The following is a 13599-nucleotide window of genomic DNA, read 5'->3' on the forward strand; positions in this document are numbered from 1 at the left end:
ATGGCGACGCCGTGGGTGCTCCTGTATCGCGCCGTCAGCACGGAGCTCGCCGCCGGCGCAGCGGCTGGCGCGCCAGACTTCACCCTCCCGGTCGCGCCGCCGCCCGGGGTCGCCATCCTCGCCGCGGGCCGCAGCGCCCACCCCGACCCCAACCTCCTCGACGGGTGCCCCTGGATCATCGCCGCGGCGCCCGACTGCCTCCTCGCCCACTTCGCCGTCGCGCCCTCCATCGGGCTCTTTTTCAGCGACAACCCCCGAGACACCCACCTCGTCATGGCCCGCCACTTTCGACGAACGGCCGACGGCCAGATCACGGCATCCGCCGAGCGCGTCCCCGACCGCCCGGTCCGCCCCGGCCTCGTCCCCCAGCTCTCCAGCATCTTTAGCGTCGGCCTCGTCCCCAACGCTGACGGCAGCTTCACGATCGCCGAGCTCCAGGTTCACAGGGGCAGCGACCGCGCCACGCTCATCTCCTTCCACTCGGGCTACCACGAGTGGTACGACGAGAACGTGGAGTCCCCGTTGCCTGCAGAGGACCGGGACCGGAAGTGGGCTCCCCACGGCTCCGTCGTCCTCGAGTCCACGGTGTGGTGGTTCGACCTCTCTTGGGGGATCATCAGCTGCGACATGGAGGGGGACTACGATGCTTTGCTCTTCCACCGCCTCCCGCCGAACCGTGCCCTGCCCGCGGCGACGCCGCGCATGCTCGACCATCGCTGCATCACGATGAGCCAAGGCGACCTGCGGTACGTGGAGATCACCTGTGAGGCCGGTGCAGTGGCGGTGCACATGTGGACGATGGTCTTCGGTCAGGGAGGGTGGGAGTGGGAGAAGACCTACTCGGTGAGCTTCGAGGAGATCTGGAACGACGACAGCTACAGGGCGACCGAGCTGCCACGGAGGGTTCCCGTGCTCGCCGCCGTGTGCCCGTCCGAGCCCAACTTGGTCTACTTCACCCTGAAGCAGCGCATCTTCGGCGTCAATATGCACGGGCGCAGGGTTGTGCACGAAGGGCCCTATAATCTGGTGGTGAACAAAGGAACGCTGGCGCCCGAAGCCGCAGCCGGCCGCTTCCTCCTGCCTTGGCACCTGCCACCCGGGGATACCCCAGGTGCCGCAGGTAAGACGTGTCCGCATTTCATTTCAGCAAAATCTACTGTGCTTGGTCTGCCTGCTTGTTTAATTTCATCCTGCATTGCTGCGATAGTTCATTCATTCAGACTGCTGATTCCGCTAGTGTACTAGTGTACTGATGACTTGGCAGGCACAAGCACAACATATGTCTCCAGTACTTGTGTTTTGCAATTTCCTAGATTCAAGAGCATTACATGATCTGTCTATCTTCGTGTTAATTTGTAACCATGTGTTGTCTGTGTTCCTTGCACTTCAAAGTACCGCATGCTCTGTTTTAGGAAGCTTCTTCAGAGCAGTAAATTTTTCATGTGATTGCGCTTAGCCGTGAGAGAATCCTTATTTTCAAGAGCGCATTATATGATGTATCTATCTGCATATCATTCTGCAAGTATGTAGTGTTTGTGTTTCCAGTTCATCCCATCGCACGCTTGTGTTATGGTGTATTAGTCATAGGACTGTCATATGAAACCGGTGAACTAGTAGTGCCATAGGACTGTCATAAGAAACCGGTTTAAAAGATGTTTCCCAGGGTGCCTTACAAATTTGTTAGTTTGTGTGAGAAATTACAATTTGCCATTCTTGTCATAGCAGAGTTACCTGACAATCTCCAGTTGCATTTAACTTTATTCTTTGTGAGCACTGTATTCTTACTTCGGTTTTGTAAGTGTGATATTTCACACAGTTACTAGCAATGTCTGACTAGCATTGTTTCTCTGAAGCTTCCAATTTGGGGGGCTGACATCCTTATAACTTATAACTAAGGGCCTGGAGTCGCACAACCATCGACAACTCTAAACGCGCTGACATGAGGGACATAAAGCAAGGTCTACAGCTAAATTTTTCCTAGGTGAGCTTATATCTGCTTTGTGAACACCACTCTGCATTAATTTCTATTGGCTGGTAAAAGTAGTCGCCTTCCTGTCTAATTAAGAACTCTCCTTCCTTTGTGCAGGTCATGATTCAAGAAGTTGCTCAAACTTTGCCCTGTTGAATGCTAAGTCAAACGTGGCGTTACTCACAGAATGAGATTTAGTTCATTTTTTACACTTGGTCTCTGACAGAAAGTGCTCCAGAAGATTAGATTGTCTTTGCTTTTGGTCACCGACAGAAATTACTTGCTCACAAAGGATCAGTTCTTAAACAGACATTGCTCAATGTTTGTTAGTTCTACTTCTATACATGGTTTCTTCGAGATGTATGTACGGTTTAACTCACATTGTGATGAGTTGGATGTATTCATGTCAATATTTAGATTGCGTTAACCTGAGCAGCCTTTTCCTTTTCTGTTCTCTTGAATTCTGGCACTCTGTTTTTTTCCTTCTTTCCTATTGTTTTGTACCGCCACATATGAAATAGGTGTCCTCCCTGAAGGATGATGTGGGCTTGCAAATATGTGTCCCTTGATGTTTTTGACACAAAATTTTTCCATAAAACTTAGCTTAGCGTTGGAGATTTCTGTGAATCTCAAAGCAGCAAGCAAATTTATACTCAAGAAAAGTGGTCCCATTTTTGTACATGACTGGTGCGGCTCAATCTGCACCCTTTAAAAACTTGGTGTTTCAAGATTGTGGGATCTAGGATTGATTAATGTTCCTCCAATATTGATATCCTCTTTGTTTTTGCAGATATTTTGATATACATCTCAACCTAATACTGTATAAATTTAACCTGGGTGAAACTAAGCTAACTGAACCTGACACTCAGTCTCAAGGGAGCAAGCTGAATGATGCGCATGACATAGTACTGCATGAATGTGTTTGTTTTCTTCCACACTGAACACGCAAATCAAAACGAGGACTACAATATATGGCGCACAATTCAAATTTAAGCCATAATACAGCGAAATCACAAGATCAAAGGCAGTGAACAAATCAATTCAATGGCTAGCTCTCCACCAGATGGTTTGGGGAAAGAATTAGTGATGAACTTTTGGAGGGAAAAAAAGAACAATTAATTGCAAGGAACTAAGATTGAAGTCACATGGAACTGCGCTGGTTAAGTCGTTAAGAAGCCATCAATTCAGTTTTCATAATAACAATTACTCCACGAAAATATCAGTACTTCAGTAGCATAACGAACGCGTATCCAGGTTAAGAAGCCAAATCACGTAGCCCGTTTCTTCAAATCACCATCCTGCCCTTGCATAGCCGACGCCAACTACCAAATCACCCCCAACGGCCAACACCACCGCTCTCCCTCTCGCTCGCTCGCTCGCTCGCCGGAAGCCGAGCTCACCAAGCCCCCATGGCGACGCCGTGGGTGATCCTAGGCCGGATCGTCCGCGCGGATCACGCCGCGGCCGCGGCCGCGCCCGACTTCACCCTGCCGGTGGCACCGCCGCCCGGGGTCACCTTCCTCGCCGCGGGCCGCAGCGCTCACCTCTTCCCCAACCGCCCCGACGAGTCCCCCTACATCATCGCCGCCGGCCCCAGCTGCCTCCTCGCCCACTTCGCCGTCGCACCGTCCACGGGAAAGTTCTTCGGCGACGACCCCCAAGACAGCTACCTCGTCGTGGTGCGCGACTTCCACACTGCGGCCGGCGGCCTGATCAGGGCCTCCGCCGAGCGCATCCCCAACCTCGTGGACCCCTTCCCCATCCTCTCGAACATCTGGAGCGTCGGCCTCATCTCCCACGACGACGGCCACTACGTGATCGTGGAGCTCCAGGTTGACAGCAGTACTGGCATCCCCGACACGCTCTTCTCCTTCGAGCGGGGCAGCGGCGAGTGGAACTGGACGTTCCTGGAATGCCCCTTGCCTGCGCAGGAACTGCAGGCCCGGAAGTGGCTACCCCACGGTGCAGTCTCCATCGGCAGCACGCTCTGGTGGTTCGACCTCAGGTGGGGGATCCTCAGCTGCGATCTCTCCGACTACTTCGACTTCTACGAGGAGCCGGATTTGGTTTTCCACCGCCTCCCGCAAGGCCGTGCTGTCGACGAGGAGACGCCGCTCATGTTCGGCCAGCGCTGCATCACGGTGAGCCAAGGCCAGCTGCGCTACGTGGAGATCATCCGCCCTGAGGTCAGCGACGACGACGACGACGGCAGCGAAGCAGCGACGGTGCACATGTGGACCCGGATCATGGATCCCGGTCAGGAGGAGTGGCTGTGGGACATGAACTACTCGATGAGCTTCGTGGAGCTCTGGAAGCACGCCAGCTACAGGGACACCGGGCTGCCGCGGATCGTCCCCCAGCTCGCGGTCGTGTGCCCGTCGGACCCCCACTTGCTCTACTTCACCCTGAAGCGCCGCCTCTTCGGTGTCAACGTGCACGAGCGCAGGGTCGTGCACCACGAGCCCTATCAGCTGACCAACAAATCGGTGACATGGCCGCAGGCCGTAGGCCGCTTCGTCCTCGCTTGGGACGACCTGCCACCCGCGGTTGCGGCAGGTAAGACATATATACCTGCTACTTTGCATTTGCTTGGTTTGCTTGTTTCATCCTGTGTGGTTGCAATTCAGATATCATAATAATCCTGCTGATTCCCCTTGGAGTTTCATATCTAGTGAAGTAGCGCAACGGCTTACCCAACGCATAGCATATGCCTTGAGTACCTTTGGTCAACAGCATTGCATGATCTATCTGTCTTCGTTTTAATGCGTGAATCTGAAATCATGTGGTGTTTCAGAGTAATGAATGCCTTGTTTTGGAAATTTTCCCAAGAGCAGTAAATATGTCATGTTGTTGCCCTTCCCGGTGACAGAATTCTGATTTCAGGAGTGCGCACCATTTGATCTATCTATCTGCGTATCGTTCTGCGAGTATGTGTGATGTTTGTGTTTCCAGTACTTAGCAGTTAGCACTGCATGATCACCTAGTTTAGTTTTCTTACCAAAATCAGGTGCATATGCTAATTAAGATATTTTCTGCTTCCAATCCGCATTACCTGTAAATGTATTTAATGAACCTGTACATCGTGCTTTAGCTGAACTATTTGAAGTGATGTTCTGTTCATTCTACAAAACTAGCATGCACTTTATATTAAGGACAATTTTATGCTCACGAGTGCTTTATCAACCATTTTAAGTCTTCTTTGATGACTCTCTGATGACTAGCAGCGGTATTCTTTTGTCCAGATAGAGCAGTGGTACCAAATGATGTTAGCAATAACACGGTTGCAGTTTGCAATCACAGCTTTGTCTATAGAAACAACTTCATTGTGCTAATACTTCAACTGATGTTCTGAAACCCTGATTATTCCATACATGGGATGTCCCATTATTGCATATAGGCATCCAACAGAAATTACAATTGCCATTTTCTTCATAGCAGATTTACATGGCAATCTCCTGCTGCACTTAATTCTTTGTGATCACTGTGTTCTTAATTGGGTATCTGGATTGTCATACTTCACATTCAGTTATTACCAATTTCTGAATAGCATTGTTTCTCTAAAGCTCTCAATTTGGGGGGGTGATATCCTTCTAAAGGCCCTGCGGGTGCATAACCATCTACAACTCTGAACGCGAGTAACTGACATGAGGGCTATGAAGCAAAGCTTTGCAGCTAAATTTTTCATAGGTGAGCTTATTTCTGTATTGCAAACGCCACTCTGTACTAATTTCCATCGGCTAGTGAAAGAAGTCTCTTCTGTCTAATTAAGATGTCTCCCTCCTTTGTGCAGGTCATGAAGTTGCTCAAACTTGTGTCCTGTTGAATGTCTTGTCAAGGGTGGGGCTACACATACAATGTTGATTTTAGATCATCTTTTTTGTCTTTGTGTCAGACAGAAATTGTTCCAAGATTGGATCGATTTTGCTTTTGGTCACTGACAGAAATTACTTGCTCCCAAAGGATCAGTTCTTAAACAGATATTGCTCCCAGTATGTTAGTTCCATACATGCTTTCTTCGAGATGTCTATACGGTTTAACTCACAATGTGATGAATAAGATGTATTCATGGCAACATTTTGATTTCACTAACTGTGCAATCTTTTTTTTCCCCTGTTCTCTTGAATTCTTGCACTCTGTTTCTTCTTTGCCATTGTTTTGTACTGCCACAAACGAAATAGGTGTCTTTCTTGAAGGATAGTCTTGGCTTGCAATTTTTTGTTCCTCATGTTTGTTGAGGAACACTTCTCATTCAGAGATCTCAGAGAAAATCACAAAGCAGCAAGTAATTTACACTGACGCGGACTGGTCCCATTTTTGTACATGAGTGATGCCGCTTAATCTGCATTCTTTACACTAGTATTTTATCTGATGCTTAAGATTGTGGGCTGCAGGGTTAATCAATGTTCCTCCAATGTTGATCTTTTCCCCCCCTTTCTTGCAGAGATTTTGATATACATCTCAATCTAAGTTAAGCTAACTGAACCTGACTGACATTCAGTCTCAATGTGGTGCTCTGAATGATGGCCCATGACATTGGTACTGCACGAACGTGTTTGTTTTCCACACTGAACAAGCAGACAAAAAAGGTAGTGAACTTAAGCATCAGACGGCTGCACAAACTCACCATATATCTCGCTTTTCCACACCGAACACGCAAATTTGAGCCAAAATACAGCGAAACCACAAGATGAAACTCGGTTCATTGATTAGGCGTTTGCATTTTGGGCTGGCAATGGCGTGTGCCATACTACCATGTCACGGCCCACAAGTAGAGTTATGGAATGGATTGAAGGAATCTTCTTTTGCAAGCTAAATCCCATCGCCCCCAGCTTTAATTGCCATCCGAATTCCCCCAAATCGATCGGCAACACCAAATCCATCCTCCTCCTCTCTTTCACTCTGCTCGAACCGAAGCAAGCCATATCGGCAGCGTGGCCGTGGATGATCCTGGGCCGCGTCCCTCGCGTCGCCCCCATCCCCAGCGACGCGGAGGCACGGGACGCGGACTTCTCCTCCGGGTCGCGCCGCCGCCGCAGGTCACGGTCCTCACCGTCGGTCCGCTCGCCCATCCCGACTCCAACGAGCCCGACAAGTACCCCTACATTCTCGCCACCGGGCCCGACTGCCTCCCCCTCAACTTCGGCATCGAGCCCTTCTCCGGCGTGGACTCCGCGGTCGGCTCGATGCTGACCTACCTCATCGTGGCGCTGGCGCACCACTTCGGTACGGCCGGCGTCCAGCAGGGCCACGCGGCTGCGCCCCTCGGCGAACGCATCCCAGCGCGCCGCCACGGGGGCATCCCCGTCTCCCACAAAATTGAGAGCGTCGGCCTCGTCGCCTCCTACGACGGCGACTACACCGTCGCCGAGCTCAAGGTTGTCAAGGGCGCCGAGCGCGCCAGGCTCTTCCGCTTTCGCGCAGGCGGCGACGTGTGGACCCGGAACGACCTGGGCTGCCCCCTGGCCGCGGAGGACAGGGAGTGAGTTCCCGCCGGCGTGGTGTCCCAGAAGACGACGCTCTGGTGGTTTGACCTCTCGTGGGGGCTCCTCAGCTGCGACTGCGACCCCTTCATCGATGACCCGGTGCTGCTCTTTCACAAGCTCCCGGAGGACCGCGCTCTGGACATGCCCCCCCGGCCTGACTCCGACATCCACACCCGCCGAGGCGTCACGGTGAGCCGCCGCGAGCTGCGGTATGTCGAGATCATCCCTGAGGGCGGCGGCGACTGCCACGACAAGGAAGCAGCGACGGTGTCCATGTGGACGCGGCGGATCGCTGACACTCCGGCTGGGTGGGAGTGGAACAAGAAGTACGCGGTGAGCTTCGAGGAGATCTGGAACGACGACACCTACGAGGACACCGGACTGCCGAGGAAGGTACCCGTGCTGTCGGTCGTGTGCCCGTCGAACCCCGATCTGGTCTACTTCTCCCTGGAGCAGCGCCTCTTCGGCGTCGACGTGCCAGAGCACAAAGTGGTGGAGGTCGCCGACGAGCCCCACGGGTTGGTGGACGTGCCTTGGCCGGCGCCTGAATCCTGCCGCTACGCTGTCCACGCTTGGAACCTGCCACCTTGGAGCGTTCCCAAATTGGGAGTGGTAAAGTTTGCATTTTACCATAAATACGCAACTGTAGCATTTCGTTTGTATTTGTGAATTATTGTCCAAACATTGACTAATTAGGCATAAAAGATTCGTCTCGCAAAGTACAACAAAACTGTGCAATTAGTTTTTGATTTCGTCTACATTTAGTACTCCATGCATGTACCGCAAGTTTAATGTGATGAGAAATCTTCTTTTTGCATAGTACCAAAGTTGGAAAAAATGAGGGAACTAAACAGAGCCTAAGCCTAAGTAACCACACATTTCTCCAGTTCTACGGCGCTAGCTAGCTACTTTTCTTCTTCTCTGCAGTAATTCAGAATTTTAGATGCGTTGGTGACGTAGCCTTCTAGTAGTTGTGTTTGGCAATAGCACATCTCAATCGGCAATCATGTTTTGTCCGGTTTTAGTAGTACCTCTTAAAAGTTAAAACCACATGCCCTGTTTCAGGAGCAACCAGTAGTTACTTAATACTAATACTAAAATTGTAGGTTGAATATTGCTTTGGGTAGACTTTATTTGCTTTTGCATGACCTTTCCAAATGCATCTGAGTCAGCTGTAATTATACACGCACGCATAGACAAAAACCGGTAAAGATATGTGTCGATGACTAAAATCAGGACCAGGTACACACGTACACATACTATTTAGTTTTTTTATTTTCAATCTGTATTTGTGAAAATTGATTTAGGTGAGGTGATTCATAAGATGCAGATTTTGAACTGATGAACTGTGCCGCCTACACAAGGTGCATGTTTTTTTCAATAAAAAACAGCAATTGGATGAAATATAAAATGGTCATATATATCTTTTTGTTAAGAAAAAGATATATATCTGCTAGGCCAGCACTTGAAAAAAAAATTCTTGATGATTTTTTGTTAATCATCAGATCAATCGATGTTAGCAACATGTAAGAAAATGTGTGACTACAGCATGTACGCTAATAAATTCTTCGTATACCCAGCAAGTCAATTATTCCATATATTGAACATTCAATCATTCCATAAAGGCATCAATCAACAAATTACAGTACAATATATCCTTGTCATAGCAGAGGCTAAAACTCCACTTGCATTTAACTTCATTCTTTTGTGATTAATGTGTGCATTTATTATGGTTTTCTTAGTTTTGATATTTCACATTCAATAACCATCGACTGACTAGCGTCGCGTCGCTTCTCTGAACATCTTGATTTGGTGGGCTTTAGTAGCTCTGATGAAGATAAAGACCAGGCAGAGGAACCGGATGACGAGGAGCTGCTCAAACTGGGTTTGGAAGTGGCCATGGGGATGGATCCCTCGACCCTAAAATCAGAGGTGGACAAGTTCTACGACTATGAGGGTCCCCCAAGCCCAGAGAGGGAGGTGATGAGGCAACTTAGGGCGCCCTTTTACTTTCCTCTCACGGACAAAGAAGTCGACGAAGATTTGATGAGGGTCCACGATCATGTTATGAAGAAGCGTCGTCTAGGCGAGTGAAGGAAGGGATATGAAGCAAGGATTATGGCTAACTTCTGTCCTAGTTGAGCTTACCTATGATCTGTTGAACATCAGTCTGAGCAACCTGCGCATAGCATCCAAAAAAGTGTCTCGTTCTGTCTGAATGTGCAGGTCATGACTGAATGTACTCAATCTTTTGCGACGTGAAATGCTTTTAAAATGGTGGGGTTGTCGATTATTTTTCACCCTTGATCTCGGAACCAAACTGCTCCATGATATATTCTTTTCTCATTTCTTGGTCTCTCAGATAGAAACTGCTTCAAGATTCAGAGAATTATACCTTTTATCTTAATTAGACGATGCTCTTCCTGAAAAAGAAAACAGTTCTTGGACAGAACTGCTCCAAGATTTAGTTATTTTTGACTTCTTTGTCTCCCAGATAGAAAACGCTAAGATATTACATAATTTTAGTTTTTGTCTTAAACAGTTTGTAGACAGAAACTGCTCCAAAATTTGTTTATATGCTTTATAATGTCAATGAGATGAAACCGTTGAAGTTCGGTTGCCTTGATATGCTGATTTTACTTTTTTGGGTTCACTTCCATTGTATATTCTCATTTGGTCCTTGTTCCCGCAAGTAAAAATTAAAATAGATATGTTGTTCGAGGATGATTTTGCCTTCCAAAAAGAAAGATATTTTTTGCAGTTGTCGGAGGGTAATTTTAGATGCCAGCTATATTGTGTAACGATGTTTGAAAATTGAAAGGAACTTAGATACCTCCTCTGCAAATTGTTACTTCCTTCGTTTCTATTTTGATTTTTTTAATTTTATAGATGTTTGTAAAAAACCAAACACATTTATTTATGAGTCGCGACCTCACTGCTTCCCCAAACCGGCTATTAAATATCACAGAATATAGACTTGCACCATAAAACAAGAATGCTTGGAGGTATAATCTCAGTTGAACACAAGAGTGTACCCATCAAATCAGAGGTAGAGCAGAATCATGGTGCCAGCCTCCTGGACGTCCTCATTCTTTATCTTGGTGCAACATTGACGGTGAACTCAGGCTGCAAAAAAGAGAGAAAAAAGAACAGCAGTTGGAACAAACTGAGATTTAAAAAAATGTAAAAAAGGTACGGTGTATGAGTAACTACAGAAAAAACGCTTGGAATAACGGATTCTGCCTTGTACAACCACAAGAAAAAGCTTGATGCCGTTGCTTCAAATTTTAGGGTAAACTTTTGAGAACTTTTTGGGACAAATGTCATGAATTAGTTGAATTTTACTACAAGTTTTTGGAACTAGCGACATGTAGCAAATAGTCGAACGGCGCTGATAGCGCTTGGACGTCCGATGCGAAATTTTCTCCTACGAAACATTCAAAATTATCTAGTGCAACATTCGTGGTTACTGTTTGTAACGTGAAAAATAATATAGAAAAATGTCTACGCCGTTTGACTCTGGGATAGAAAACTCCCACCGCAATATGAACATTATGTTTCATGCAACATTCACCGTGAAATATGCGGAAACAATAAGTGCAGCATTGATGCTTACCTCTTGCAACCAGGGGCGGATCTAGGGCTCGGGCTGCAGCCCGGGGCGAGCCCATGTAGCCCCTTTAACATATGTGGCGTTTAGTCTAAAAAATTATGATCTCAATTAGAGAAAAGAAGGTCCAGGAGGCGTGAATCAGCAGCTTAGCCCGGGGCGCAACCCCGTTCTGGATCCGCCCCTGCTTGCAACATATGTCAAGCATCCAATTTTTATCCAATTTTTGTAAAAATTTTGGACGTCCAATTTTTATCCAATTTTTGTAAAAATTTTGGACGTCTGTTCTGCAGCGTTATCGTTCTGTAGCGTTATCGATGGTTGAAACGTTGCAGCGAAGCAGAAGTACTATCTAATCATTTGCATTCTATTACTAAACGACGCATTACTACTTCACTATTTCACTAGTTCTATGCTGAAATGAACAATCATCCCCCGTTTGACCCATCAGTGAGTCCTACGGCCCATCAGTGAGTCCTACGGCCCAGAAAGCCGAATGCCGGGCCCTACGGCCCAGAAAGCCGAATGCCGGGTTTCGAACGGATGCAATCTTCCTTTGCAAGCCGAACGCCCAAACCCCATCTCCTGTTGCTTTAATTACCATCCTGTCCTTGCATTTCACCCAAATCGGCAACTCCACCACCAACCAGATCGCACCATTCCGCCGCCTTCTCTCCCTGTCGCTCTGCCCGAAACTGAAGCAAACCATGCCGTGGGTGATCCTGGGCCGCATCCCCCGCCTTGTCGGCGCGCAGGCGGCGGGGGCTGCGGAGGTCGAGGCCGACGCGCAGGCGGAGGGCGTCGAGGAGGTCGAGGCCGACGCGCAGGCAGCGGGGGAGGCGGAGGCGGGGGCGGCGGGGGATGAGGAAGCGGAGCTCGTGGAGGCGGGGGATGAGGAAGCGGAGCTCGCCGCCGACTTCTCCTTCCCGCTCGTGCCGCCGCCGCGGGTCACCGTCATGAACGCCGCTCCAACCGCCCACCCCGATCCCAACAACCGCGACGTGTACCCCTACATCCTCGGCGTCCACTCCGCCTGCCTCCTCCTCAACTTCGGCGCCGAGCCCTTCCCCGGCGTGTACTTCGGCGACCTCCCCTTCCAGTACCAGAGCAACCTCGTCGTGGTGCGCGACTTCGACATGGCTGGCGTCGAGCTGGGCCACCCGCCCACGGCCACGGCCAGGGCCGAGCGCATCGTCCCTCGCAACGGGGAACATGCCGTCGTCTCCAACATCGAGAGCATCGGGCTCCTCTCCACCCCCAACGGCGTCCATGCTTACCTCATCGTCGAGCTCATGATTTACCAGGGCAGCAACATTGCCAAGCTCGTCTACATCGATGCGGACGACGACAAGTGGCACCAGGAGGACTCGCCCAACCCCTTGCCCGACCACTACCGGAAGTGGGTTCCCTCCGGCGTGGTCTCCCATCTGGACATCCTCTGGTGGTTCGACCTCTCCTGGGGGCTCATCAGCTACGACCCCTCAGCTTTTGTGGAGGTCCCGTTTCTGCTCTTCCACAACCTCCCTGGGGGCCGGGCTCTCGACATGGCCCAGCCGGGCATCCACGACCGCCGATGCATCACGGAGAGCCAAGGCGAGCTGCTGTACGTGGAGATCATCCATGACCCTGACGGCGATGCAGAAGCAGCAATGGTGTGCATGTGGACGCGGACCTCCGCTGGCGGCGACGACGACAACAACGAGACCATCGGGTGGCACGAAGAGCACGCGGTGACCTTCGAGGAGATCTGGAACGACGACAGCTACATCGAGACCGGGCTGCCGCGGAAGGTTCCCGTGCTCGTGGCTGTGTCCCCGTCCAGGTGGGATATCGTCTACTTCGTCCTGGAGGAGGAGGAGCGCCTCTTCAGCGTCGACTTGCTCATGTGCACAGTCTTTGAGTACGTCGACGAGGAATACGACCTGGTGACGCCGTGGCCGGTGCCTCCCTCCTGCCGCTACGTCCTCCCTTGGTCCCTGCCGCCACAGGTTGCCCAAGGTAATACACATATATAACTGACATCTTGATTGCGCTGGCGTGCTACCTGCTACTTTCGTCTTGCTCTGTGTCCTGCAAAAGGTTTCATCTCCCTCCGTCCCGAATATAGATACGATTAGCTTTGTTCAGAGTCAAATATTTTAAACTTTGATCAATAATATCGTTAAAAATAATTTATTTTAAATAGAAAATATTATATATTATAATAATTGGTTTATGATAAATCTACTGACATCAATTTTATGTTAAAAGTAAACGATAGCTAGGTGCACCGACCGACTTATTGCGTTGGCAGCAAATACACAGTAACAGTCAACTATCCTTGTCATAGCAAAGTAACAGAACTCTGTCCAACTGCATTTAACTTTATACATTGTGATGTATATGTTACTAATATTTTGGTGTGTCTGTTAAGTTTTTGTGCTCCCAGTCCTTTCTGATAATTAGGGTGCCTCTAGTAGGGCTTCAGCTCCAGCTCCGTGGCTTCTGTTGAAGCCCTGCCAAACAGCAAAGTGGAGAACGGCTCCGGCCGCGAAGCT

At 49.4% G+C, this 13599-nt stretch overlaps 2 protein-coding genes across 2 annotated transcripts; both read left to right on the forward strand.

Moving 5' to 3' along the window:
• Positions 1-2215, forward strand: LOC117853468 (uncharacterized). The gene is made up of 2 exons (XM_034735820.1): positions 1-1120; positions 2196-2215. Exons 1-2 carry the CDS (start codon positions 1-3, stop codon positions 2213-2215), a joined length of 1140 nt encoding a protein of 379 aa, XP_034591711.1.
• A 4923-nt stretch (positions 2216-7138) lies between these two features.
• Positions 7139-10024, forward strand: LOC117852083 (uncharacterized). The gene is made up of 2 exons (XM_034734012.2): positions 7139-8064; positions 9276-10024. The coding sequence occupies exons 1-2, from the start codon at positions 7594-7596 to the stop codon at positions 9276-9278; spliced, it is 474 nt and encodes a 157-aa protein (XP_034589903.1). The 5' UTR covers positions 7139-7593; the 3' UTR covers positions 9279-10024.
• Positions 10025-13599: the final 3575 nt, after the last annotated feature.

This window comes from Setaria viridis, chromosome 4 (assembly GCF_005286985.2).
Source record: "Setaria viridis chromosome 4, Setaria_viridis_v4.0, whole genome shotgun sequence".
NCBI classification, from domain to species: Eukaryota; Viridiplantae; Streptophyta; class Magnoliopsida; order Poales; family Poaceae; genus Setaria; species Setaria viridis.

What these genes read in the sequence shown, in the direction of transcription:
- LOC117853468 (XM_034735820.1), top strand. Translation starts at nt 1, where the DNA reads ATGGCGACGCCGTGGGTGCTCCTGTATCGCGCCGTCAGCACGGAGCTC. An exon ending in GGATACCCCAGGTGCCGCAG is followed by an intron (nt 1,121 to 2,195) that starts GTAAGACGTGTC and finishes GGTCTCTGACAG; the next exon opens with AAAGTGCTCCAGAAGATTAG.
- LOC117852083 (XM_034734012.2), top strand. Translation starts at nt 7,594, where the DNA reads ATGCCCCCCCGGCCTGACTCCGACATCCACACCCGCCGAGGCGTCACG.